This window comes from Dipodomys spectabilis, unplaced genomic scaffold, assembly GCF_019054845.1.
Source record: "Dipodomys spectabilis isolate Male_0828 unplaced genomic scaffold, ASM1905484v1 ptg000002l, whole genome shotgun sequence".
Lineage (NCBI taxonomy): Eukaryota > Metazoa > Chordata > Mammalia > Rodentia > Heteromyidae > Dipodomys > Dipodomys spectabilis.
Genome location: NW_024870679.1, coordinates 55,801,609 through 55,829,321, shown reverse-complemented (window position 1 = coordinate 55,829,321; position 27,713 = coordinate 55,801,609). Strand labels below are relative to the sequence as shown.

Here is a 27,713-nt window from a genome sequence, read left to right as displayed (position 1 = left end):
CTTGAGCCACAGCTCCACTTTTGGCTTTTTTTTTCTGCTTATGTGGTGCTGAGGAATCAAACCCAGGGCCTCATGCGTGCAAGGCAAGCACTCTACCACTGAGCCACCTTCCCAGCCACCTTAAAATTATTATTGAGAGTTAGGTTGTTTGTTTGCTTTTTGGTAGTATTAAGGCCATGCCCCAAGTCCATTTTATATACTAATAAAAAGTATAAGTTTAGTAGGTAAAAGGCTCTATATTCTTAATCAAAATCACAAAGGAACTTGAAATAGATGTTACTATACAGTTGAAAATGTCTTTTTACTAAGGCATTGCTTTTATGCTAGGAAAGTTAGTGAATGATTTTTTAATCTCTTACCTTTCTACTTTATATTTTCTTAGATCCATTTGGTGGTGATCCTTTCAAAGGTTCAGATCCATTTGCATCTGACTGCTTCTTCAAACAATCTGCTACTGATCCTTTTGTCACTTCAAGTACTGACCCTTTCAGTGCACTCAACAATAACAGTAATACATCTGTAAGTAGAAGGATTAAAAGCTGTTACATGGAATGGATAACTAGTGTTGTAAGGGAATTTCTTGAATACACAATGGTGAAACAGTCTTTTTTTTTTGGTTATGTATAATGGGTCATATAAAAAGTTCTCTCATTCTGACACTTACAGTTTTTCTTATTTCATACTTTGATTATCCACTAATATTTCATACTTTGATCATCCATTAGAATTAACTAGGTGACTTAGTATCCAAAAACAAAATCCATCTTTCAAGGGATCAAATTTTGTCTCAATGGCCATATTAAAAATAAACAGTGGGAAGTTCATAAGCCAGCCTTAAATGAAATTTCCATATTTGGTTATTATTGAAAAACGTTATATAAATTACTTTATAGGTACCTCTGGAATGTTAATCTTGCAAAGAAATATAAACCCCTACTTAGGAACATTAAGCTCTCTTGAGTACATACATAGCTACAACAATTACTATTTAGTATTCACATGCTATGATCCAGTTACCTCTATATACCTTACATTCATTATTTCTAATTTTCACATTAACTTTTCAAGGTAGGTGTTAGTATCTCTGTTTTAAAAAGAACATCAGGACCCCAAATTAATGTACCCCATTTCACACAGCTAAAGTATTGTGTCATTTGGGAGGCTATTAAAAACTCTTTATGTTATGAATGTTTGGGAGGCTTTAAAAATATAGATGTTTGAAAATAACTCAAAATAGAGAATTCTGAAATATTGTAACAAGCCTCATGTACTTGTCACCCAGTTTCACATCCTCGGAGTGACTTAGTAGTTTCTGTTGGTTTGGTTTTGAGGCAGTGGTTTCATATTTATAAACTGGACTCAGAAAGGGACAGGTGATTGATAGACATCCAAAGCAAAATATTTTATCTTGTAAAATGCTTTTAGAATAATATTGCTTTATTATTATTATTATTGTTGTTGTAAAGGTGATGTTCAGAGGGGTTACAGTTATATGAATAAGAAAATGAGTATAATTCTTGTTGAACATTGCTAACCCCTCCCTCATTTTCTCCTGCTTTCCCTATCCCCCACTTCCCTCCCCCCAAAGTTGTAAAATTAATTCAAACATAGTATCTTGTATCATTGTTGCATAGGTTACATAAAAAGAGTAATTGTTTGATTTTTATACTCTTGAATTATTTCCTTAACTGAATTCAGTAGTTTTCCTTAGGCAACAATTAGTATTTTTCCAGTGACTTAGAGAAAATATCTCTATAACTAAATATTTTGGTTTCCACAGCCTACTGGATACTCTGTATCGCAGTGAGGATTCACTTGCCATTTTTTTTGGGCGGGGGGTCTTGTTGTGGGGCCTGAACTCTGGGCTTGGGTGCTGTCCCTCAGCTCTTCAGCTCAAGGCTAGCACTCTACCACTTGAGCCACAGCACCACTTCCGGCTTTTTTCTTTTTGCTTATGTGGTGCTGAAAAATCGAACCCAGGGCCTCACACTTGCAAGGCAAGCACTCTACCACTGAGCCACCTTCCCAGCCCCTTGCCAATTTATTTTTGTGCCAGTACTAGGGCTTGAACTCATGGCTTTGTATTCTAATTGAGGATAAGAATCATGGACTTTTTTGCCCAGGCTGGCTCTGAACCTCGGTCCTCAGAGCTCAGCTTCCTGAGTAGCTAGCATTACAGGCATGAGCCTATAAATGAAGCCTACCTTCATTTGCCAAAATTTCTAAAATTGACTATAATCAGTGTTCTCCTCTTACCTTATTCTACCCTTTCATTCTCTATTTCTTTCATTTAGGAACAAGCTAATTAGCACTTCCTAATTAAAACCTAACACATTCCTTCTATTCTTTTCCCCTGCTGAGACATTTCTACCATTTGTTGTACTTTTTTCTCCTCAGTTTTTAAAATAAATATTGCCCTTACTGACATTTCATAACTTCTCCACTCAAAGAGTTGACAATATAATAATGACTATAGTTTATTTAGTCTCTCCTATGTCCCAGGAATGGTGCCAAGTTCTACATACATCATTTAGTAGTACAATAGTTTTATGAAACATAATTTCGCTTCCTTTTAGTTTTGAGGTGCTGAGGCTTAAATATAGGACTTTGAACATGCTAGTGTGGTGGCATCACTGAGCTACATCCACCTGTATATTCCCCCTACTTTGTGTGTGTATGTGTGTGCATCCTAGTACTGGGGCTTGAATTAAGGGCCTATGTGCTGTTGCTTAGCTTTTTGCTCTACCACGTGTGCTGGCACTCTACTTAAGCCACAGCCCCACTTTTAGCTTTCTGCTGGTTAATTGGGCTAGCTTTGAGCCAGTATATTCAGATCTCAGCATCCTAAGTAACTCGGATTATAAATGTGAGCCCTCAATGCCCAGCTTGCCCCCACTTTTAAGATAAAGTAAACGAGACATAAAAAGATTAACTTATTATTACAGATTGTGTGGTTCCATATGTGAACCCCCAAGTCTTTTCCTACTAACTACAACTGATTTTTGCTCTGTAATAGGCATAAATTAAACTGAACAAATTATCTTCCATTTTCTAGCTAGTATATAGTAGCATTGAACGGGTGTTAAATCATAATGTGAAGTAGGGAGTGGATGACTGAATTAGGAAGAGTGAATTGGAGCTTGTTTCTGGTGGCACACGTCTGTAACCTTGGCTGAGATCTGGAGAATCAAAGTTCAAAGCCAGACAGAGCAGAGAAGTTGGCAGGACTCCATGTATAATTAACCAGCAAAAAGCCAAGCTGGAGGTATGGCTTAAGTGATAGAATACCAGTTGAACAAGCCTAGCAAAGCCAGGGCTCTGAATTCAAACTATGGTACCAGCAAAAATAAAAGAACTTTTTTTTTTTTTTGTCAGTCATGGGGTTTGAACTCTGGGCCTGGGCACTGTCCGTGAGCCCTTCAGCTCAAGGCTAGCGCTCTACCACTTGAACCACAGCACCACTTCTGACTTTTTCTGTTTATGTGTTGCTGAAGAATCAAACGCAGGGCCTCGTGCATGCAAGGCAAGAACTCCACCACTGAGCCACCTTCCCAGCCCCAAATAAAAGAATTTGAATGGTATTCATGGGACACTATGTTGAAAATGAACTATACGGGGCTGGGGAAGGTGGCTCAGTGGTAGAGTGCTTGCCTCGCAAGTATGAGGCCCTGGGTTCGATTCTTCAGCACCACATAACCAGAAAAAAGCCGGAAGTGGCACTGTGGCTCAAGTGGTAGAGTGCTAGCCTTGAGTGGAAGAGCTGAGGGACAGCACCCAGGCCCAGAGTTCAGACCCCACGACCGGACCCAAAAAAAAAAAAAAGAAAATGAACTATACAACTTGTGCATGGAGCTGGGATAGATTAATGGGCCTTTTTTTGTTTAATGGGATTTTTTTTTTTTTTTTTTTTGGGTCGTGGGGCCTGAACTCTGGGCCTGGGTGCTGTCCCTCAGCTCTTCAGTTCAAGACTAGCGCTCTAACCACTTGAACCACAGCGCCACTTCCAGAGATGGGATAGAATAACTGGGAAAGAGAAAAGAAGGGGTGACACTGTCCAAAAAGAAATGTACTCTTCACCTGATTTATGTTACTGTAACCCCTCTGTACAGCACCTTTATAATAACAATAAAAATGATTCAAATTTTTAATTTGAATGATAAAACAAAAAAGTGAAAGCCAAAAGTATTAGGGATGTGGCTCAAGTGAGGCTCTGAGTTCAATCCCAGTAATATCAGAAAAAGGTTAGCATTTTCTTTCTCTTTTATTACATTTGTTTTACTTGGAAGTTTTTTGTTGTTGTTTAAGACCAGGACTCAAACTTCAGTACCTGATGCTTTACACTCCTTGGCAGGCACCCTTCCACCTGAGCCACAACCTCTACTTGAAACTTTTTTTTTTGGGAGGGGGGTCCGGTCATGGGGTCTGAACTCTGGGCTTGGGCGCTGTCCCTCAGCTCTTCAGCTCAAGGCTAGCGCTCTATCACTTGAGCCACAGCACCACTTCCGGCTTTTTTCTTTTTGCTTATGTGGTGCTGAGGAATGGAACCCAGGGCCTCAGGCATGCAAGGCAAACGCTCTACCACTGAGCCACCTTCCCAGCCCTACTTGGAACTTTTTAAGTTAACTTCTGGCACTGTCCTTTGATACCGAGTTGTAATATCCAACTTCTTGATAATTGGAAACAGAACCTAAAATATAGATAACATTGATGGTTATGAAGCAGAATTGGATATAAATGTTTGGAAACTCTCTTCACAGCCTTTTCTCTTAGCATCTGATCATGTTTTCAGCTAACCCTTTAAGAAAAGCCTTGTATCAAAAGGAAAATTCAGTTATCTTTCTGAATATGCAATTTCTTGGAAACTGGTTAACAGTAATAAAGATAAAGTAATAAAGTAATAAACAGAAATGTATGGCTTCAAGTAAAATTCTCTCATTGTAGCCTGTCACTCTTGCCACTTAATTCCAAACTTTGACAAAATTTATTATTAAAAATACAGCAAGATCTTTGTAACAAAAATATCCCTCCATGTGTATATGTATATGTGTGTGTTTTTTATAAGAGGCAGAGTTAGTGCATCTAGTGTACATATGGGACTAGATAGATGATATTATTGGAAAAACTCAAAATCCAAATAAAGTCTGTGGTTTATAGTTTCATACTGATGTTAATTGTTAATTCCTTAATTGTAGTAGATATACTGTAATTGTATAAAATATTAAGATTAGAGGAAGCTTGGTGAACTGTTTGTGGGAACTATATAGTCTTTATAATTCTTCCATAAGTCTAATTTATTCAGCATAAAAAGTTAAAAAGCTGGGTATCAGTGGCTCATGCCTGTAATCTTAGCTATTCAGGAGGCTGAGACTTGGGGATCATAGTTTGAAGCCAGCTCAGGCAGGAAAGTCTGTGAGACTCTTATTTCCAGTTAATCATAGAAAAAGCTGGAAGTTGTGCTGTGGCTCAAGTGGTAGAGCACTAGCCTTGAGCAAAAGGAGCTCAGTGATAGCACCCAGGCCCAGAGTTCAAGCCCAAGGACCAGCAAAAAAAAAAAAAAGTTAAAATTTTATGCTTCTATACAAGTATCAATATTATGAAAAAGAAAGAAGTATCATCAAAGTTAGATAATAATCACTTCTACAGAAAAAAGGGTGGGATTGTGATAGAAGAGGGGCATATCAAGTCTTCTGGAATGTCTGTATTCACAGTTAAAGAAATTAGATGGGGCTGGGAAGGTGGCTCAGTGGTAGAGTGCTTGCCTTGCATGCATGAGGCCCTGGGTTCGATTCCTCAGCACCACATAAGCAGGAAAAAGGGGGAAGTGGCACTTTGGCCCAAGTGGTAGGGTGCTAGCCTTGAGCTGAAGAGCTGAGGGACAGCGCCCAGGCCCAGAGTTCAGCCCCCACAACCGACCAAAAAAAAAAAAATATGGAGAGACAGAGAGAAGAAGAAGAATAGGTATCATTTCTATTTAATAGGACTGAAAATTAGTAGGGGGAAAGTATTTGTTATGTTTGCATTTCTTATGGAATTTGAGAGGACCATTTTGAGGGAGTAGCAGTAGGATTTCAGATATGAAATGTTACTTCTCTCATTCATCATGGATTTGTATAATTTGTTTAGGGGGAAACATTGAAGAACAATGATCCTTTTGCTCCTGGTGGAACAGTTGTTATTGCAGCAGCTGATTCAGGTAAAGAAATTTACCAGTGTTAAGGAATGTTAAATGTTACCCTTTAAGCTTTTTTTCCCCAAAATATTTTTTATTAATTTTGGCTTTTGAATTGTAGTATATTATTTCTAATTATAATTTTCTATCAATAATAGTGACCAGTGTTTGTATACCATTTTTTAGTTTGCTTGTTATTCATGATCTCATTTATTCATGTTAAAGGTCTTTGTAGAATATATACTCCATCCAATCAATATCAATAAAACCAATAAGAGCTGTTTGCTTTATAAAAGGTAGTATTGCTTTGCCTCTTCAAAGTCAGCATTGACTCTTAAGGAACCTTGGCCTAATTTAAAGGCTTCCAGATAGTAAAAATTGTTTTGAAAATACAAGAAAAAATCTGTTAATAATACAGAGAAAAAATTAATGTTCTTCTAGTATCCTGTCTTCATACTCCATTTATATTATCTAATATTCATTTAGCAACTCTTTAAGTAATATTTCTATTTTAAACATCAGGAAACTAAGAATCAGAACAATAAATAACGATCAAAATTATTCAGCTTATTATTATTATTATTATATTTGAGCCAGATAAACCAGTCAACTAAATTTGAAACCTAGGTCTAATGGAACCTTAAAGCTAGATCTTATGGAATCTAACAGAATCTAAAAGCTCTTTTCAGCTGAACGCTGGTGGCTCACACCTGTAATCCTAGCTACTCAGGAGACTGAGATCTAAGCATCGTGGTTCAAAGCCAGCTTGGGCAGGAACATCCGTGAGACTCTTATCTCTAATTAACCACAAGAAAACCAGAAATGACTCTGTAGATCAAAGTGGTATAACACTAGCTTTGAGTGAAAAAGCTTAGGGACAGAGGGACAGACCCTGAGTTCAAGCCCCATGACTAACAAAAAAAACAAAAACAAAAAAAGCTTTTTTTTTTTCAACTAAGTATGCTTTCCCACTGTTCATTGAAAAATAAAACAGGTAAGCAGGCTAGCTATTATGTAAGAGAAGCAAATCAAAGAAAAGCAAACTCAAATGTCTAAATATTTCAATCTCATGCTGCAAGTAGAAAGCTTTCTTTTCCCAGATTGCTGATTATAGCAGAGTAAGGATTATAAGCATAGAAAGAATATTAGAAATGCCTTAGCAAATTGGATTTTTTTATATTGAACAAATTTTAAGGAGATTTAGCACAATGTGATAATTTGTTTTCAAGTTGGAAGTAACTCCCAACATGAGTAGCAAGAGTGAGGAATGTAAGATTTAGTATAAGGCCAAATATTGATTTAAACAAAAACTTGGAGAAAACGAGAATTCCAAAAGACTTACTGTATTAACACTGGTTATGTCTTTTGAAACTATGTGGCTGACACACAGTGGCTTATGCCTGTAAATCCTAGCTACCCAGAAGACAAAAACTGATAGGATCTTGATTTGAGTTTAACCCAGGCAAAGGTTTCCAACCAATCAAGTCTATGCATAGTGTGTGCCTGTTACCTCAGCTATGAGAGAAGCATAAATAGGAAGATCCCAGTCCAGGCCTGCTTGGGCATAAATGCAAGAACTTACTTGAAAAATAACAAAAACACTGGAAGAGAGCAAGGTAACAGAATATAAAAGGAAATGTGCTCATTACCTGACTCGTAATTGTAATCCCTCCATACATCACCTCTATAATAACAATAAAGTAAATTAATGATGAAAGAAAAATAACAAAAGCCAGAAGAGCTAGGATGTGGCTCAAGTGGTAGAATGCCTGCCTAGCAAGCACAAGGCCTTAATTTCAAACCCTAGTACTACCTCCCCCTTCAGAATACTTTTTTTTACTTTTTGGTGGGTCGTGGGGCTTGAACTCTGGGCTTGGGCGCTGTCCCTGCACTCTTCAGCTTAAGGCAAGTGCTCTACCGCTTGAGCCACAGCGCCACTTCTTTGGCCACTCTTCTCCCAATTGAGATAGTGTGTATATCCTCCAGAATATACCTCAACTGCTACATCATCAAAAATAACAGAGGAAAAGGAAGGGTTAAAGCCTAAATCAGCATCCATAATGGAACTGGGCCAAGCTATAGGACCTGGTAGATAAGTATTACATAAAGGAATATTTTACAACTAAAGTTGTAGGGTTTCCTGTAACTCTTAAATTTCTCAACATCCTATTCAGAACCAGAGTTGTCAATGTATCCCTGAAGGACTGATTTTTCTAGGCAATCTGTCCACCTTTTTTACCCACTCACTGTATTTCTATGCCATTGTGTTGATGACAAAGGAAAATTTTACAGGAAGCCTGCCTTATCACAAATTTATTATACTTGGTTTTGATAAACATGGTAATAAAAATTTTAAATGCCCATATGTGCATTACATATTTCATTTGATGTAAAGAAGCTCTCAATCCTGAGTAATTATCAGTTGTGCTTAAATTGTGATTTGCTGAGTGTTTCCTTCCCTTAATTTTGTGAAAAACTGTCCAAAAAAGCAAGTGGTATCCTAAAAGCATGGTAAAAGTAATCCATTCAAGGGCATGATTTAAGCGCTTAATTTAAGTAAGAAAGTGAAATTTTGAGATATGTTGAAAAATGACAGGTCTTTAGTGGAAGTTGGGCAACATTGTGGGAAAAGTGAATCAATAATAACTGAGCTTTACATTTTGAGCATTTATGGGTTTTTCTCTGTGTCAACTTCCTTGGTTCTATATACTCAAGAGTTTGCCATATAGCTTTCTGACCCCCCCCCCCACTTCTGTTCATATTTATGCTCTATTCATTTCTAGAGAGACAGACACACTTTATGCATCTAAGTGGTTGAGTGGAGCACACTTTTGTTTTAGCAATTGTTTGATACAAAGGTGAATTGAGAAAGACTAAAGAAAATTATTTTTATATCTCTTCAGTCTTCTATTTGTCAAACCTGGGGCCTGTGCATGCTGTACAAGTGCTCTACTAAGCGATCTCCTCAGCCCATGTCTTCTCTTTTTAAATTTATTTTTAATTATATTTTTATAATTTTATTTTTTACTAGTACAAATTAGTTGTCCAGGATATTTCATTTTGACATGTCCATATATGCATGCAGTGTACCTTGATCAGACTCCCATCCCTCTGCCACTCTCCTTCCTTCCCCTTTCCCAACCAATTGCAACAAGCTTCATTCATTTTATACATGTACATAAAGTATTTTGACCATATTCACCCTCTTTCCCTCTGTTTACCTGCCTCACTCACCCTAGTACCCATACCACAGACAGGACATGTTTTACCTTTTTAACATTCATTTTTATTTAAGTACATATTAATTATTCAGAGGGGCTTTAATTGTATTTCACACATTCATATGCTGTCATTTTAATCATTTGATCCTCGCCTACTCTCACTTGACCTCCTATCCACTATTATTCAACAGCTTTCTATGAGTTTGGTTTTACCATCTCCATTCACAAATGTATTGCCCCTTCTATCCCCTTAAGCATTCCCACAATTGCAAACATGTTAGTTGTGTGTATACATATGAGCCTATATGTGTTTATGTATGCTTATCTTTTAGATCTAGCATCCACATATCCTTCTGAACCTGGATGAATTTGGTTATTATGATGACCTTCTCATCCATCCATTTCCCTTCAAAAGACGCATTTTTCTTTATAGCTGAATAATACCCCATTGTGTGTGTGCATGTGCACGTGTGTGCATGTTTTCTTGCTCCATTCATCAGTTGTAGGACATCTGTGTTGTTTCCATAGCTTGGCTATCATGATAAAAATGGGTGTGCAAGCATTTCTACTATGTCTATTTACATTCCTTCAGAGTGTTATCAGCAGATTATATAGTAGTTCTATTTTTATTTTCTTGAGGAACCTCCATACCAATTTCCATAGTTATTGCACTCGTTTACATTTCCACCAACATCCTTTTTCCCCACATCCTTACAAGCATTTGTTACTGTTTTTATAATGGCCATACTGACTAGAGTGAGATGAAATCTCAGTGTCTTGACTTTCATTAACTTTATGGACATAGATATTGAGCATTTCTTCATGTATTTGCTTTGCTTTCTCCTTGCAAATCTCTTTCCTCTGTCCTTTGCAACTCTTTCCTTTGCTTCTTTCTACGTACGTACGTGTGTGTGTGTGTGTGTGTGTGTGTGTGTGTGTGTGTGTGTGTGTGTGTGTGTGTGTGTGTGTGTGTGTGTGTGTGTGTTATGGGGCTTGAACTCTGGACCTGAGCGCTGTCCCTCAGCTCTTCAGCTCAAGGCTAGCGCTCTATCACTTGAGCTACAGCGCCACTTCCGGTTTTCTGAGTGTTTATTGGAGATAGGAGTTTCATGGACTTTCCTGCCCTGGCTGACTTTGAACTGCAATCCTCAGATCTCAGCCCCCTGAGTAGCTAGGCTTACAGGCATGAGCCACCAGCACCCGGCTCTTTCTACCTTCTTATACGAGGCAGTACTTCTTTTTTTTCTGTTTTTTTTTTTGTTTTTTTTTTTTTTTTTGCTGGTCATGGAGCTTGAACTCTGGGCCTGGGCACTGTCCTGAGCTCTTCAGCTCAAGGCTAGCACTCTACCACTTGAGCTACAGCGCCACTTCCGGTTTTCTGAGTGTTTATTGGAGATAGGAGTTTCATGGACTTTCCTGCCCTGGCTGACTTTGAACTGTAATCCTCAGATCTCAGCCCCCTGAGTAGCTAGGCTTACAGGCATGAGCCACCAGCACCCGGCTCTTTCTACCTTCTTATACGAGGCAGTACTTCTTTTTTTTCTGTTTTTTTTTTTTTGTTTTTTTTTTTTTTTTTTGCTGGTCATGGAGCTTGAACTCTGGGCCTGGGCACTGTCCTGAGCTCTTCAGCTCAAGGCTAGCACTCTACCACTTGAGCCATAGCACCCACTTCCAGCTTTTTCTGTGTATGTGGTGCTGAGGAATCTAACCCAGGGCCTCATGCATGCAAGGCAAGCACTCAACCCCTGAGCCACATTCCCAGCCCCATGACGCAGTACTTGTTAAAAACATTCTTTGGTATTATTGGTGATCCCTGAATAGGTGAAGCTTATCAGAGTAAATATGTTCATTGCAGCTAAAATGGAAAGTGCACTATGGAGAATTGCACTGTGGAGAATTGGTTAAGCATTGTTTTTATGGTTACTGAAAGCAGTAGCCTTTTTTCTCTCACACACCTCCAACTATTTGGCAAATGTAATTTCTTATTCAGAACACCTCCTTCAGAAGCTCAGATGTGTTGCTTTGCTACTTTTCCTGCTTTTCCCAGTTAGCCCAGTAATTATTTTGTTTGTTTAGATATGTCACTAGGGCTTCTCAAGGGTAGAAACTGTATCTCCCTATTTTCTAGAACTTGGTATAGGTCAGCAGGTATTTGTCAGTGGTTCTTTGTTGGATAGATCTTATTTCCTGTTTTCAAAGAGCTTTACCATCTACAGATAATCATGGTAAAAACTTGGACACAGTACAAAATATAGTTACTGCACAGAGAATGAAGAAATCACTGCTTGTGTGAATTATTGACATAGGTTACACTGGATTTTTTTTTGGGGGGGGGGGGTCCGGTCGTGGGGCCTGAACTCTGGGCCTGGGCACTGTCCCTTAGCTCTAAAGCTCAAGCTAGCGCTCTACCACTTGAGCCACAGTGCCACTTCTGGCTTTTTCTTTTTGCTTATGTGGTGCTGAGGAATCGAACCCAGGGCCTCAGGCATGCAAGGCAAGCGCTCTACCACTGAGCCACCTTCCCAGCCCCGTTACACTAGATTTTATGGATGAGGTAGTATTTGAAACAGCCTTTGAAGGACAAGTGTGAAGACTGGAATTTATTGTATATATCTTTTTTTTTTTAACTTCCTGTGATTCCAGCACTCAGGAGGCAAGACAGAAAAGTCCCAAGTTTGAAGCCATCCTGGTCTGTTGCTAACTGTAACCTGAGGCAGTGCTGTAGGATACCAAGCTGAAGAAAATTAGAAAAATACAGATATACACAGATAGAAAAGGGGGAAGACCAGAGGTCCCAAGGCTCTCCTGTACTTGGGCCCCAGTTCCCACAAGCAAGCGTATTTATTTGAGTTCACACAAGGAAGGTTACCATGGATACATGCAAAAAGTAAAGCATCTATATTAATATTATAATCAGAGCTAAAACAGAATTTGTGAGAGACACTGGTTCCCTTATTCTTTTGAGACAGGACATTGCAGCCCAGGGAAAGTACAGACACACGGTGTTCACTTATCTAACCCAAAGTTGAGTTCTCAAGGTCTTTTTTTGGGGGGGGGGGCCCGGTCTTGGGGCCTGAACTTTGGGCCTGGGCTGTCCCTCAGCTCTTCAGCTCAAGGCTAGCGCTCTACCACTTGAGCCATAGCGCCACTTCCGGCTTTTTTTCTTTTTGCTTATGTGGTGCTGAGGAATTGAACCCAGGGCCTCATGCATGCAAGGCAAGCACTCTACCACTGAGCCACCTTCCCAGCCCTCAAGGTCTTTTAGTCCTGCCAACAAGGTCCCCAGCACAGCTACCAGTCTAAGGAAATGCAAGAGAGGCTGCAATCCATTCTCCTTACCCTCTCCAGAGCTGTGGTTTAATCCTTCCATGGCCAGCTCTCAGCCTTCCTAGTGCTGTTGAGGTGGGATTCCAAATTCAAACCTTTTCCAAGTTTCACAGCTCAGCTTCAGAGTTCCCTATACTGGCTTGTACATAGTGACACTTATCTAAAAAAAAATTAAAAATTTCCAGGTGCCAGTGGCTCACACCTGTAATCCTAGCTATTCAGGAGACTGAGATCTGAGGATCGTGGTTCAAAGCCAGTCCAAGCAAGAATGTCTAGTGAGATTCATCTCCAGTTAACCACCAGAAAACTAGAAGTGGAGCTGTGACTCAAATGGTAGAGCTCTAGCCTTGAGCTGAAATGCTGAAGGACAGTGCCCAGGCCCAGAGTTCAAACCCCACAACCAACCAAAAAATAAAATCAAAAATTAAATTTATAGGAACTATATAGGAACTATGTATTATTGATGTTTATTCTAGAGTCTTATGGTCAGAGGCATGGCTTAGTTGGTACTATGCTAGCCAGTTAGCAAAATTCTCAGGTACTAAATGTGAGTTTTGGTCTCAGACCAAAGTAATAAATAAAAGTACCTAAAAGTAGTTCACCTGTATTTTATCTTGAATCATTAACCAGTTAATTTATGTTACTGGTATACAAGAATATACCGTATGATCATATGGATTATCAGTGTACAGTACTGTCTTTGTGAGTATCAGTCATAAATTAAGGGACTCATACTTGGGATTAGATATTTTTCACCAGTCTGAATATTACCAAGCAAAAGAGGACATGAAATTTGATGGGGGTATTTTGTTGTTGTTGTTCTATTGCACTGATTTTATCTGCTTATTTTAGCCACAGATCCTTTTGCTTCTGTTTTTGGAAATGAATCCTTTGGAGAAGGATTTGCTGACTTCAGCACATTGTCAAAGGTAATCTGCAGAGATTAATGAAAAGGGAAAATACATCAGAGGAGCAGAACTCTCTTAGACATTGCAACTTGATTGCAATAAGTCAGATCAAATACTAATTTCAGACAAAAATAAAAGATAAACTATAATCATAAACATACACAGACTGTGTTGATATGGGTAATTATAATTTCCCACTGAAAAGTTTGCTCAGCAACATCATATTTAGAATCTTATGTCCATTTTAAACATGTTTCTTCGAAATGTATTTTTCCTCTGTATTCTACCTGGGTCATAGAGGTAATAGTCATCCATCCTCTCCATATTAGCTACTTGATTTTCAGACTCTGAGGCTATTAGGGTCTACAGTGATCTCTCACCTATGGTGGGAGTTACATTCCAGAGATCCCCGTGATAGGTAAAAATCCACGATGTAGCAGTATTGTCCTTCACTATATCATGGTTTACTTATTGCTTCTTTGCAGATTTTTGCCTATCATAGGAGTCTCTGCAACATAACTCCATAGATAATGCCGTAGGTGAGGGCTCACTATTTATGTGGGTTTTTTAAAAAACCCCAATACAGTATAATGATAATAAGTATAAGTAGAGTGAAGAACAACTATACCTAAGGTACTTAATATACAAATTATAATACTAAATGTTCACTACCTATTTTCCAGCATAGATCTAGTATTGATTCAGGCCAATAGAGGAGGATTCAGGGTGTATCAAATTGTCTATATTATTAACCCCAGTGAATCTGGTAATGTGTAGAGACAAATTTTTACAACTAGATGGAGAATGCTACTCTTATCTGTTGGATAGAGGCCAAGGATGCCATTAAGCATAATACACTTCTTACTTCTACAACATAGAATTATTCTATATTGCTGGGTACTGGTGGCTCATGCCTGTAATCCTAGCTACTCAGGAGGCTGAGATCTGAGGATCTCAATTCAAAGCCAGCCTGGGCAGAAAAGTCTGTGAAACTCTTATCTCCAATAAACCACCAGAAAACCAGAAATGGCACTGTAGCTCAAGTGGTAGAGCGCTAGCCCTGAGCTGAAGAGCTGAGGGACAGTGCCCAGGCCCAGAGTTCAAGCCCCACAACCAAAAAAAAAAAAAAAAATTATTCTATATACAGTAGTCCCACTGTTGAGAAACAATGACTAGAGAGATCTGAAATTATAAGCTGGTTCATTACAGAAAAGTAACTCTTTCATAACTCCAAATATTTGAAAGGTAGAATCTTCAGACCTGTATTTACTTACTATTCTATGAGATCAGTTGTTTAAAAAATGACTATTTCATTTGCCTTTATAGTTTGTCTAGATGCCATTTTCTTTTAATTAGTGTTCAAATCTTTCCTATATTTAAGTGGATTGAGACGTGAGGAATCACTTATCAATTATCATCTGGCTCAGATATTCATTGAAAGACAGGTGTATATATGGCCCCTTTAAAGTGGGCCTCAAGGAAGGCACTGGTTGCTCACACCTATAATCCTAGCTTTTCCTTCAGAAATGAGAATTGAGGTTCAAAGCCAGCATGGGCAGACAGATTGGTGAGACTATCTCCAATAAATCAGCCAAAAATATAACTGGAGACATTGTTCAAATAGTAGAATACCAACTGTGAACTTGAGGCCCTGAGTTTTGTCCTAGTACTAGTACAAAAAAAAGAAAGAAAGAAAAGAGGGTCTTAGGTGAGTAGTTTTTCAAAACATATTGTCTGTAATTTGACATCTTCAGTACACAGTTGGCTTGTTTTAATATGATCTAGTATTTTTTATGAGTAGTGAGCGTCACTGTTCATATAGTAGTGATTCCCTTTTTAAATCCCATTTGTCCTTGAATACAAAAGGTAAAATGTCTGTGCTCTAGAAATTAAAATAATGAGTGTGGCTAATGCTCCCATCATTTTTCTAAATGCTGTATGATATGAAATGCACAGTTTGCTTGGTTTTATTTATATAGCCCTATATAAATATTTCTTTTTAAACAAAGGTTAACAATGAAGATCCTTTTAGTTCAGCCACATCAAGCTCTGTGAGCAGAGAGATCATTCCAAAAAATGTGTTTGAGGAAACATCAGTCAAGAGTGAAGATGTACCCCCAGCACTGCCACCAAAGATTGGAACTCCAACAAGACCCTGCCCACCACCACCTGGTATGAGAGTTGGTACCTTCCTTAAATCAACTTGATGCCTTTTCTCTTTCTGAAAATACTGTGTAGACCTTACATAAAGCCATTTTATGTAAGTATGTAAATCAGACACATAGCAGAAGCTTGCTACTGTCATCTGTTCAGGTCTCAGTACAGAAAGATAGGTGCCTAAGAGATAAGTATGTTCAACTATCACAAACTGCCTTTTTAACAGGAGCTTCTTCTCCCCCCCTCCTCCCTTCCCCTGAATCACTTTAGAGAAATAGAAAGTGGAAAAGAGGAAATACAAGTAAATCTCTTAGTTCTTTTTTTTTTTCAGTTATGGGGCTTGAACTCAAAGCCTGGGCGCTGTCCCTGAGCTTTTGTTTTCTACTTAAAGCTAGCACTCTACCACTTGAGCCACAGCTCTACTTCCAAATTTCTGTGGTTAATTGGAGATAAGCGTCTCACAGCCTTTCCTATTCTGGCGTCAAACCATGATCCTCAGATCTCAGCCTTCTGAGTAGTTATGACTACAGGCATGAGCCATCAGTGCCTGGCTAATCTCTTGGTTTTTGAAAGTGTACCAATTATCATTTGTATACCAGTTTCCTGTATTATTGTTTTAATTTTTAGAAGAGAAAGTTAATTTGATGTCTCCTTTTCCTACAAAATTCAGTCTTCTTTAAATACTTTAATGTGAGAAAATAAAGCTTCTGGTTTTCAGCAGTATAGTTTAAAAGTGTGTTGCCCTTCTTGAAGGAATTTTTTTTTCACTTCTGTGTTTTATAATGGCAATTAAAAAATAGTTTGGGTCCAGTATCAGTATCCCTCAACTGAGATCCTCATACTTAGTTGGTTTGTTCATGCATGATAATGCTCTACAACTTGAGCCACACCTCCAGTCTGCATTTTGCTGCTAATTGGAAATAGAGTCTTATAGCCTTTTCTACCTGGGCTGTCTTTGAACTGAAATTCTCTCCAGGTCTCTTTCTAATTTAGGATTACAGGCATGAACCACCAGCACCTGGTTCAGGAACATATTCTTCATAGCTTCATTTTCTTTTTTATTTAGTATTTGTATGTTTAACACTGTAAAAGGGAATGGGTTGTTTCATGACAAGTCATGAAAAGGTAATTGCCCTAAATACTTGTACTGTTGCTAAGCTGCTTAATGAGAAGATATATTTGGCACATTAGTTGTTTAGTCATATATCATTCTTTGGTAAAATTCAGCCCCAGTAGGTTATCATTCTTGCCTTTTCACAATAGCTTCTCCTATGGAGCAGATTGCTCTTTTTCTTTTTTTTTTTTTTTTGGGTCCAGTCATGGGGCCTGAACTCTGGGCCTGGGCACTGTCCCTCAGCTCTTCAGCTCAAGGCTAGTGCTCTACCACTTGAGCCACAGCACCACTTCCGGCTTTTTTCTTTTTGCTTATGTGGTGCTGAAGAATGGAACCCAGGGCCTCAGGCATGCAAGGCAAGCGCTCTACCACTGAGCCAACTTCCCAACCCAGGAGCAGATTGTTCTTTGACTTAAAGGATTGGATATACAGTTATTAATACTCAAATTATCTGCTGAAAAATCAGGTAAATGAGTTAAATGATTTCTTTTCAGTAAAAGTAACATATTAAGATGGTCAAAATATATGAAAAGCCATGCACCAGTGGCTCACAACTTGTAATCCCAGCTCAGGAGACTGAAATCTGCCAGCCCAGGCAGAAAAGTCCCCATGAGACTCTTATCTCCAATTAATCACTCAAAAACCAGAAGTGGTGCTGTGGCTCAAGTGGTAGAACTAACTAACCTTGAGTACAAAGAGAATCAGGGACAGTGTCCAGGCCCTGAGTTCAAGTCCCACAACTGACAGAAAGAAAGAAAAAATGAATAATAGTATTCTCATTTAAGTTTATACAGCCGTGTGATGCTAACAATGGAATTATTTTTTAAATTCTAAGTAAGGTAATATACTCTGTGCTTTAATTAAAACTAAGAATCCAGGCCAGACACAGTGGTTCATGCCTATAATCTTAGCTACTCAAGACATAGAGACTGGGAGGATTATGGTTCAAGACCAGTCTAGGCAGAAAAGTTAGCAAGACTCCATATTAATTAAGCAAGCCATGTGGGGTAGTGCATTCTTGTCATCCCAGCTATGCAGAAGGCAGACGTAGGAGAATAGTAGTCTGACATTGAGCCTGGGCAAAAAGTGAGACCTTATTTGAAAAATAGCCTTAAAGTAAAAAATTAGCTGTGGCCATGGTTCAAAGGATAAAGCACCTACCTGACAAGCATGAGGTGAATATACAAAATTGTAGAAAGATAGAGTGGAAAAAGGATGGTTTGTTGAAAAGAGCCTTGCATGGGAGCCTAAACCTCTGAGTTAATTCTGGATAGCCCATGCTTTCCTTTGTCGCTGTTTTTTTCTTTTATCATGGTACTGGAAATTGAACCCAGGGCTTCATGCATAGGAGGCAAATGCTCTACCACTGAGCTATACCTCAAATTTTGCTCCATGAACTTAATTAATTTCATATCTAAGCTTTGGCTGCCTCAGTTGTTAAATAGTATTAATTTTAATTTTACCTACCTTCACAGGACTGTTGGAACGATGTATTGAGATAGGAGCTGTAAGCGTGTTTTGTAAGCTGCTTCAGTGATGAAAAATAACTACTACTATTGCTGTTACCAGCTCTTACAGCATTTTCCAAAAAGGGCATTTGCAGGTTGTTGTTTATTTTTTGTCTGTTGTGGAGGCCTGGGCGCTGTCCCTGAGCTTTTTCACTCAAGGCGAGTGCTCTACCACTTTGAGCCACTGCTCTACTTGCCCAGGCTGGCTTTGACCGCGATCCTCAGATCTCAGCTTCCTGAGCAGCTAGGATTACAGGCGTGAGCCACCAGCGCCTGGCCTTGAAGATATTTTAACCTCCACTTTTACTATCTTTTCTTCAAGAAGTAATAACTTTAAGTAATACTTTAAAATTAAAGTATTTGTTTGGAAATGATAGTGTTACCAACAGGTAATACACTGGTCAAAGAATAATTTATCAGTACCCACAAATAGATAGGCATTAGGCTTAAACATATCAGTCACACAGATTGAGATGTAGATGGCAAAAGGTAGGGGAAGTTTTGTCAGGGTAATTTGTAATTTTATGCTACTGGGGATTATGAATATCAGAAAATCAGAATAACTTTGCCCTTTTTTTTGGGGGGGGGGGTTGGTCATGGGGCACTGTCCCTCAGCTCTTCAGCTCAAGACAAGCACTCTATCACTTGAGCCACAGCTCCACTTGCGGTTTTCTGAGTGATTTATTGGAGATAAGAGTCTCATGGAGGGCTGGGAAGGTAGCTCAGTGGTAGAGTGCTTGCCTTGCATGCATGAGGCCCTGGGTTCGATTCCTCAGCACCACATAAGCAGAAAAAGCCAGAAGTGGTGCTATGGCTCAAGTGGTAGAGTGCTAGCCTTAGGCTGAAGAGCTCATGGACAGCACCCAGGTCCAGAGTTCAAGTACCACAACCACCGCCCCACCCCCCTCCAAAAAAAAAAAGTCTCATGGACTTTCCTGCCTGATCTGGCTTTGAATCATGATCCTCAGATCTCAGCCTCCCAAGTAGCTAGGATTACAGGCATGAGCCACCAGCGCCTGGCAACTTTGCCATTTTAAAAGGACTGTTTATTGGTATTGCCACTAGTTAGAGTGATTTCCTTAAGTATGAGGATGAGTTTATAACTGCAGAGGCCATTGCTATAATCTTCCTCCTGTTTCATCCTTTTCCTTCTTTAATTCTTGGTAACATATTGCCTTGAGAGAGGAGGGGATTATTCTTTCTTTTTAAAATGTGATTCTTGGCCTATTCCCTTTGCTTTTATATTCACTTTGTTGCTCCTAGCTGGAATGTATTTGAGAGATTATGTGTGAAAATTGTGAGGAATGGTTGATATGGCCATTTAAGACAGAATTAAGAATGTATAAGAAAACTACAAAAAAAATCCATGTTTTAAGTTCTCACCCCATCTACCCTCAATTCTGTAATGTTCCCTGTGTTATGTTCTTGTGGGCTTGTGTTTGTCATATTTACTGGTTGAGTTAATTGTAATGATTTTGATCCAGGAAAAAGACCCATCAACAAATTGGAATCTTCTGATCCCTTTAAACTGAATGATCCATTTCAGCCTTTCCAAGGCAATGATAGCCCCAAAGAAAAAGATCCTGATATGTATTCTGATCCATTCACTTCTACTACTACCACTACCAATAAAGAGGCTGACCCAAGCAATTTTGCTAACTTCAGTGCTGTAAGTACTGTGAATGGGCTGTTTGGGGGAAAAATCTTTCCATTCGTAGTCCAGAGTTTTCAAAGATTATTTTAGATTCTGCCAAATTTTTATCATTTCAATTAAATTTATCTCTTTCATTTTTCCCCCAAGCAAAACCTCTGTTTGATTCTATTTCGATGGTTCTAAAATCCTTCCATTGTACAAATGGTTTCAGTAGCCTTAGTTCTTAGGATATATACAAGTTGTTTTGTAAACTCATCTGTTAGTCTTGGTAATAAAAATTATAAATCTTGACAGTCATTATTTTGCAGGTAGTTAAGTGTGATGGTGATTTTTCTATTTTCCCACTGGATGAATATCATGCCAGTAATGAGCTTGTATATTTGTTAGCTGTATATGTGTGTTTGTGTATAAAGTTTTCATGATTTCTAAAGACCAATCAGCAACTACTGTCTGATAAGATGGGCCCAGGAATTTTTTGAGTAGAAAGCAGAACTCTGTTCACTACATTCATACAGTAAATACTTTTTGTTTTTGTTTTTTGGTGCTGGTGATGGAACCTAGTTCCTCACACAATTCTATGCTGGTTGTACCATTGAGCTACACCTCCACTCCATAGTAACTTTTCAAAAGTGCTACACTGACAGTGTATTAGCTATTATCAAGATCTGAACAAACTTTATCTAGAGGACTGTAGTTCACCAGTAACCCATATTTACTCAGCATTTTCTAAAATAGAAAAAACATTAGAAACCCATGGAAAGATGCTGTGATATAAGCGTAGCTCAGGGCCCTTAAGAAAGGTATAGAAATGGGGCAACCACTGTGGAGGCATCATCACCCATCATTAGATAAAACTGTCCTCCTTTTTTTTTTGGCTGGTCGTGGGGCCTGAACTCTGGTCCTGGGCACTGTCCCTCAGCTCTTCAGCTCAAGACTAGCACTTTACCACTAGAGCCACAGCACCACTTCCGGCTTTCTCTGCTTATGTGGTGCTGAAGAATCGAACCCAGGGCCTCATGCATGCAAGGCAAGCACTCTACCACTGAGCCACCTTCCCAACCCCTTGCTCAGAATTTTTTTTCAGGCAAAATGACATCACCACTTATTCTGTCTGTAACACAGGAGTTTCCTGTTTATTACCTCATACCCTCGATTTGAGAAATAGGAAATGTAGTAGCCACGTGTTTTTTGACTGCAACCTGTCTAATGTTTTCCTCCTCTGTATCACCTTGGGTCACTCAACTAGTGGCACTGTCCATGCCACTATTTCTGGTTAGAAAGCAGATAGGCAGGAATCTGCATGCATGTAAGGCAGCTGTTAGTACCAGCCTTTGAATATATACTCTTAAATTCCAGTGGCTACTCTTTGAATGGGAAGGTGCAAATTAGAATACAATTCAGATAAGAGAAAAGAAAAAGAAATACATAGTTTGGATATAAAAATGGAGTATCAGATCTATACTAACTAGTTTCAATTCAAATGAAACTTAAGTGGTTTCAAGTAGAGAATCAAGAACTGGCATCAGGTGCCAATGGATCACACCTATAATAGCCAGTAAAGAGCAGGGCTGGAGGCATGGCTCAAGTGGTAGAGCACCAGCTAAGTAAGCATGTGGCCTAGAATCAAACTCCAGTATCTCAAAAAAAGACAGAAAATAGGAAAATATAATATCTCAAGTATGATTGTAGCAAGTCAATTTTTAATTTTTTTTATTATTATAAAAGTGATATACAGAGGGGAGCAAGTCAAAATTTGATTGGAGTGAGTCTTGAACAATAGTTGATGCATTTTTGCTTATTTCATACTCTAGAATCTCATAATATAATATGTGTAATTTATAATATAAATATAAATACTCCATTTTTTTCATTATTTTAAATTTCATCGGGAACTTAAGACCTCTAATTCCTTAGGATTAAAAATTACTATCTTTACAAAGCCTGACAATTTCTCTTATTTCCTATAAGTGAAACCAAGTAGAATTATGAATTTCGTTTCTGCCAAAGTTGCAGTTTGATGTGAATAAAAATATTTCACCAGGAGCTGGGGGTCAGCGGAAGGGCGCCTGCCTGGCACGCGCAAGGCCCTGGGTTTGGTTCTCAGCCCTGGAAAAAAAAAAAAAAATTTCACCATCGAATAATCACTAGTGTTATCTTGTTTAAAGTAGATCAAAAAATTTCTCTAAGCCTTCATATCTTGTCCAGTATACCTAATGGTCTTTTATTATGTATATCAAAATCAGCCCATTTTTGCTTCAGAGTTTTTCTGAACTTTGAAGATCTAAAATAAGATAAAAAAAGTCACCAATGGAATTAATTTTTAAATGATTTATTTTGGGGGGAGGGGTCCGGTTGTGGAGCCTGAACTCTGGGCCGGGCGCTGTCCCTCAGCTCTTCAGCTCAAGGCTAGCGCTCTACCACTTGAGCCACAGTGCCACTTCCGGCTTTTTTTTCTTTTTGCTTATGTGGTGCTGAGGAATCGAACACAGGGCCTCATGCATGCAAGGCAAGCACTCTACCACTGAGCCACCTTCCCAGCCCTTAAAATGATTTATTATGTGGGATGATCACTAAAATGTTTTACACTAGATCAAAAGGCTAACTCTTCTCTTTTTTTTTTTTTTTTGGTCGGTTGTGGGGTTTGAACTCTGGGCCTGGGCGCTGTCTCTCAGCTCTTCAGCTCAAGGCTAGCACTCTACCATTTGGGCCACAGCACCACTTCCGGCTTTCTTTTCCCTGCTTATGTGGTGCTGAGGAATCGAACCCAGGGCCTCATGCATGCAAGGCAAGAGCTCTACCACTGAGCCACCTTCCTAGCCCCACCTCTTCTCTTTTTAAGTGTGCTATTCTACATCAAGCTCTTCTACTTTTGCTAAGGTCTTACTATGTAGTCCAAGCTAGCCTCTGAATTGCAGTCCTCCTGCCTCAGCCTCCCAAGTACTAGGATAACAAGCATGCATTACTACTCCCAACTTCATTTCTGCCTTAGGTGATTATTTTTAAATGTTTACTTTCATAGGCTTTGTATCCATAGACTGCATTAATCTTTTAAGTTAAACCATAGCTTAATAAGTTGTTAAAACTAAAAATGTGCTTTCAGAAAAAGTGAAAAAAGTTACGATTATTTCTAGCGTCTTTCAGGTGGACTAAGTAGTTAAAGCTCTTTTTCAAAAACTTTTTCCTTCTTTGTATTTGTTTTACTTATCTATATGTTCATTTGTTCATTCATTTGATCTTTTAAATGACAGTATCCCTCTGAAGAAGATATGATTGAATGGGCCAAGAGGGAAAGTGAGAGAGAAGAAGAGCAGAGGCTTGCCCGGCTGAATCAGCAAGAGCAAGAAGACTTAGAACTGGCTATTGCACTCAGCAAATCCGAAATATCAGAAGCATGAAGAATTCTCTTGTCTTTTGTCAACAACACACTTTTCTTCTTCTTGAATACTGAAACTATTTACCATGTGTATCAAAACTACCTATGAGCATGGGAATACAAAGGTTTTGAGAATCCTGTAAATGTGACAAAAGTCTACTTTTTCTTTCTTCTATATTTCACATCTGTCTTTTATTTTACTTTTTCCATCAAAAGCAGTAACCTAATCAGACAGCTTCACCTAGACCCCTGTTCTGGTGTGCATTTATTGTGAGCTTTTGACTGCCTGTGCTACTTTTACTTATAAAGCTAGAACACCCAACCTTCTACTTTCTGGAACATAGAGAAATAGTTTAACCCTATGCTACCCTTGTTCTATAGTTATTCTGATGATAGCCAGAAGATATCTTAATGTTTTCAGTATTTTTCCTGGATTTAAATGGTTGGAGGGGAAGGGAAAGAAGATCCTATTTCTTTTATGATTGGTGCAAATTGCCCAAAATACATTTTTTATTTCCTTATAGTAAAAGTGCCGTTTAATTGGGGTTTTTAAAGATAAGAAAGACAATATGTTTTGCATTGTTTAACTCCAGTATTGGAAAGGGGTTGCATTAGTTTGAACCATTATAGCTTGAGACTCACATTTTCACTAAATGAAAACATTAAAGCCACATATATGAAATACATTTTTGAAAACAATTTTCTCTAGACTTAAAGAATTTTAGATCAACTGATACCTCTCTGTATGTGTGCTAATTAACAAAATCAGTTTCTTATGAGAACAATTTACAGGGAAATGTTCATTTTACATGCCTGACAGTGGAGAAAATTTGTCTCTTAAAATACACCATCAGTATGTGTAAGCAGAAATCTTAACATGCAGCCCTTATTCTTGAACTGTGTTCTCTAGCTCATGATAAGTTTGTTCTTGAACTTTGCACAAGAAATTCTAGAAAGCTGGAACTGGAAGGTACTTCATTTTTTCATATATATTTGTTTTGTTTTGTTTTCCTTAATGAAGGCTCAGCTACTTGAAAAAACTTCCACTTAATATAAATGGGGAAAGTGGCATGTATTATATTGTATTTTGTGTACCTTGTGGTTTAGTTTCATCTACTCTCTTCATGTTTTTCACCTATAAAATTGGCAAACTAACAAAAAAATATTTTTAATTGAGGGATTATAAAAAGTACTCTGCTTGTATTAAAACCTCATTTTCTATAAAAGTGACCTAGTAGACAAGCTGAATTTGAAATAGAGTGAAGGAGGCTGTAATTTATAATCTTTTTTTAACCTGCATTACTGATTTAGTGTATTGAATAGCAAGACAAAGAAAAATGCACCTGAAAACTTAACTAAAATCCTCTGGGATCACCAAGTGAAAGAAGTATTGATATATATTAATCAGAATAACTTACTTGGCCTATAAATAAATTCCAAAATACCTAATACATTTCATCTTGAAATGGTGCTTTTTTTCTTTCCACACACTATTGGACAACTGGGGTTTAAAACAAAATTTAAATCACTTTCTTGCACTGCTAACTTTTTTCTACTTATGTAAATAGAAACATTTCAGCATAAATGTGATACATACGAAGCAAGGGCTGAATAGTAATCACAAGGCTATAACTTTGATAAACTAATACAGTGATATGGATTTACTGCAAAAGTTGATTGAGAAGGTAGTATGGAGAGATGTGATGAGTGTGGTTTTTGGGGTTTCTTTTTCCTTCCCCTTTACTCTTCAGGAAAAAGGTAAGTTGACTTGAACAACCTTCTTTTGCACTGGGAAAAATGAACAAATGTTTGAAATGCTTTTAAAATATTTTTTAATTAAAAAAGCACTCTGGAAAATAGTAAATATCTGTAACTTATAAACACCAACTTCCAATGTAATAATTGTATCCTAATCTTATGTGTGTTTAACTGGATTATATAGATTCTTATCATTTGTTAAAATATGCATACTAAGTGGACCAATATAATATTAAAGTATGTATTATATAAATATATCTGTATCTCCATGCTGACTGTGCAGGATGGATGTGTTAAGTCATTTGTGGTATATTATGGTGTTGACCCTGGCTCCAGGGCCTGTGCTTGAAAAGAACAAATAAGTAATACCAAGATGTAAGTGACATTGCTTACAAACTTTTAACTGTCTTCTACATACTAGTTCATAGAATTTTCTCTTATATTTCAAACTCCTGTAGTATATTTAGGCTATAATTATGAGAGTTATAAACTTTATATAATAAAGCATTCTATCCATTATCCAGTTTACATTGGATCTTTGCACAGTTCTCTATGTGTACTATATGAGTGAGGAAAGGTAAATGTACAGTCAGTCTACACTAATATGTGTAAAGAATTTCAGAGAATATCTTACATTGGATATACACTCAATAAATATGCACTATCATTTTTAGGGTTTTTTTGGGTCCTGTTTTGTGAAAGAAAGGAAATGTATATGCACAGAGACAGTACTCTAAACATAGGTGGTTTTGTATGGGGCTTGGGGGGTTTTTTGTTTTTTGTGCTGGTGGTGGGGCTTGAACTCAGGACCTCTGTACTGTTTCTGAGCTGTTTTGCTCAAAGCTAGTGTTCTGCCGCTTGAGACACATCTCTACTTCTGACTTTTTGCTGGGTAATTGGAGATGAGAGTCTCACAGACTCTTATGGCTGGCTTTGAACTATAATCCTCAGGTTTCAGCCTCCTGAGTAGCGAGGATTACAGACATGAGCCAACAACAGCCCAGCTGTGTGTAATACCTTTTAAAACCCTCTAATTCACTATCCTATGCTTATGAGTTGCTGAAAGAGGAAATTCAGCTAGTTATTAATATTGTCCTATAAGTACATGACAGAAAAGGCCATCCTTTTATTAAATAAATAAAAATTTTAAATTGTAAAGATAAAAAAATATATATATGGCTAGCAAAATTGAAAAGTTCTCCATCAGTATTGACAAGGCTATGAAAAGAAGACATAAAAAAGGAGGGAGAGCCAGTCGCCGGTGGCTCACCCCTGTAATCCTTGTTACTCAGGAAGCTGAGATCTGAGAATCGCAGTTCAAAGCCAGCCCAGGCAGGAAAGTCCATGAGACCCTTATCTTCAATTAACCAGCAGAAAACCAGAAAGTGGCACTGTGGCTCAAGTGGTAGAGAGCTTGCCTTGAGCTGAAGAGCTCAGGGACAGTGTGCAGGCCTGGAGTTCAAGCCCCACAACCAACAACAACAAAAACAAAAAAGACAAAAACTAAGTTTAGTTTTTTGGTTTTTTTTTTTTTTTTTTTTTTTTGCTGGTCATGAGGCCTGAACTCTGGGCCTGGGCGCTGTCCCTCAGCTCTTCAGCTCAAGGCTAGCGCTCTACCACTGAAGCCACAGCACCACTTCCAGCTTTTTCTGCTTATGTGGTGCTGAGGAATTGAACCCAGGGCCTCATGCATGCAAAGCAAGCACTCTACCACTGAGCCACCTTCCCAGCCCAAAAACTAAGTTTAGTTTTAAGTAACTTGGTGGAACCAGAATTTAGGCTATGAGTGAAAGAATGAGTTGTTAATGTTTGTGTATAAGAAGGATCTTGTGATATTTTGGCATATTGGGGGCGGGGGTTGGAGAAAAAAGTAGATAAAGCAGGGATTGCAGGTGGAAAACTGTTGGAGTCTTCATTTGACATATAATAACTTAAAATGTAATTATGGCCAAATCTGAGAGAATGGGAGTGGTTTGAGAGTGATTTAGACTAGGTCTTAGGGTCTACATAGGTGTAGATGATAGGAAGAAAGGAATAGTTCTCAAATTTTAGCAAATAGGATCATTTGGTAGATTTACTAAAAATACAGATTGCTAAGCCTCACTTCCGGAGTTTCTGATTTTTTTTAATTTTTTATTGTTAGTGTAAAAGGTGATGTTTAGTCAGGAGCTGGTGGCTCACACCTATAATCCTAACTACTCAGGAGGCTGAGATCTGAGGCTTGCCGTTCAAAGCCAGCCCAGGCAGGAAAGTCCATGAGACTCTTATCTCCAATTAACCACCAGAAAACTGGAAGAGGCACTGTGGCTCAACTGATAGAACACTTGCCTTGAGCTAAATAGATGAGGGACAGCACCCAGGCCCCAAGTTCAAGCCCTGTGACCAACAACAACAACAAAAAAGTGATGTACAAAAGGAGTTACTATTACATAGGTCAGGTTAAGAGTACATTTCTTTTTTTTTTTTTTTTTTGGATCCGGTCGTGGGGCCTGAACTCTGGGTCTAGGTGCTGTCCCTCAGCTCT

At 38.4% G+C, this 27,713-nt stretch overlaps 1 protein-coding gene across 2 annotated transcripts in view; it reads left to right on the top strand.

Moving 5' to 3' along the window:
• Positions 1 to 25,862, top strand: part of Eps15 (epidermal growth factor receptor pathway substrate 15) — a 123,148-nt gene extending 97,286 nt beyond the window's left edge. The window contains exons 20-25 of one of the 2 annotated variants that reach the window (XM_042674684.1): positions 383 to 519; positions 6,124 to 6,193; positions 13,570 to 13,646; positions 15,635 to 15,797; positions 19,889 to 20,073; positions 23,307 to 25,862. In XM_042674684.1, coding sequence (XP_042530618.1) covers positions 383 to 519; positions 6,124 to 6,193; positions 13,570 to 13,646; positions 15,635 to 15,797; positions 19,889 to 20,073; positions 23,307 to 23,453 — 779 coding nt within the window. In that variant the 3' untranslated portion in view covers positions 23,454 to 25,862. The remainder of the gene's footprint in view (positions 1 to 382; positions 520 to 6,123; positions 6,194 to 13,569; positions 13,647 to 15,634; positions 15,798 to 19,888; positions 20,074 to 23,306) is intronic. The other variant, XM_042674694.1, reaches the window with a different exon arrangement.
• The last annotated feature ends 1,851 nt before the right edge of the window (positions 25,863 to 27,713 follow it).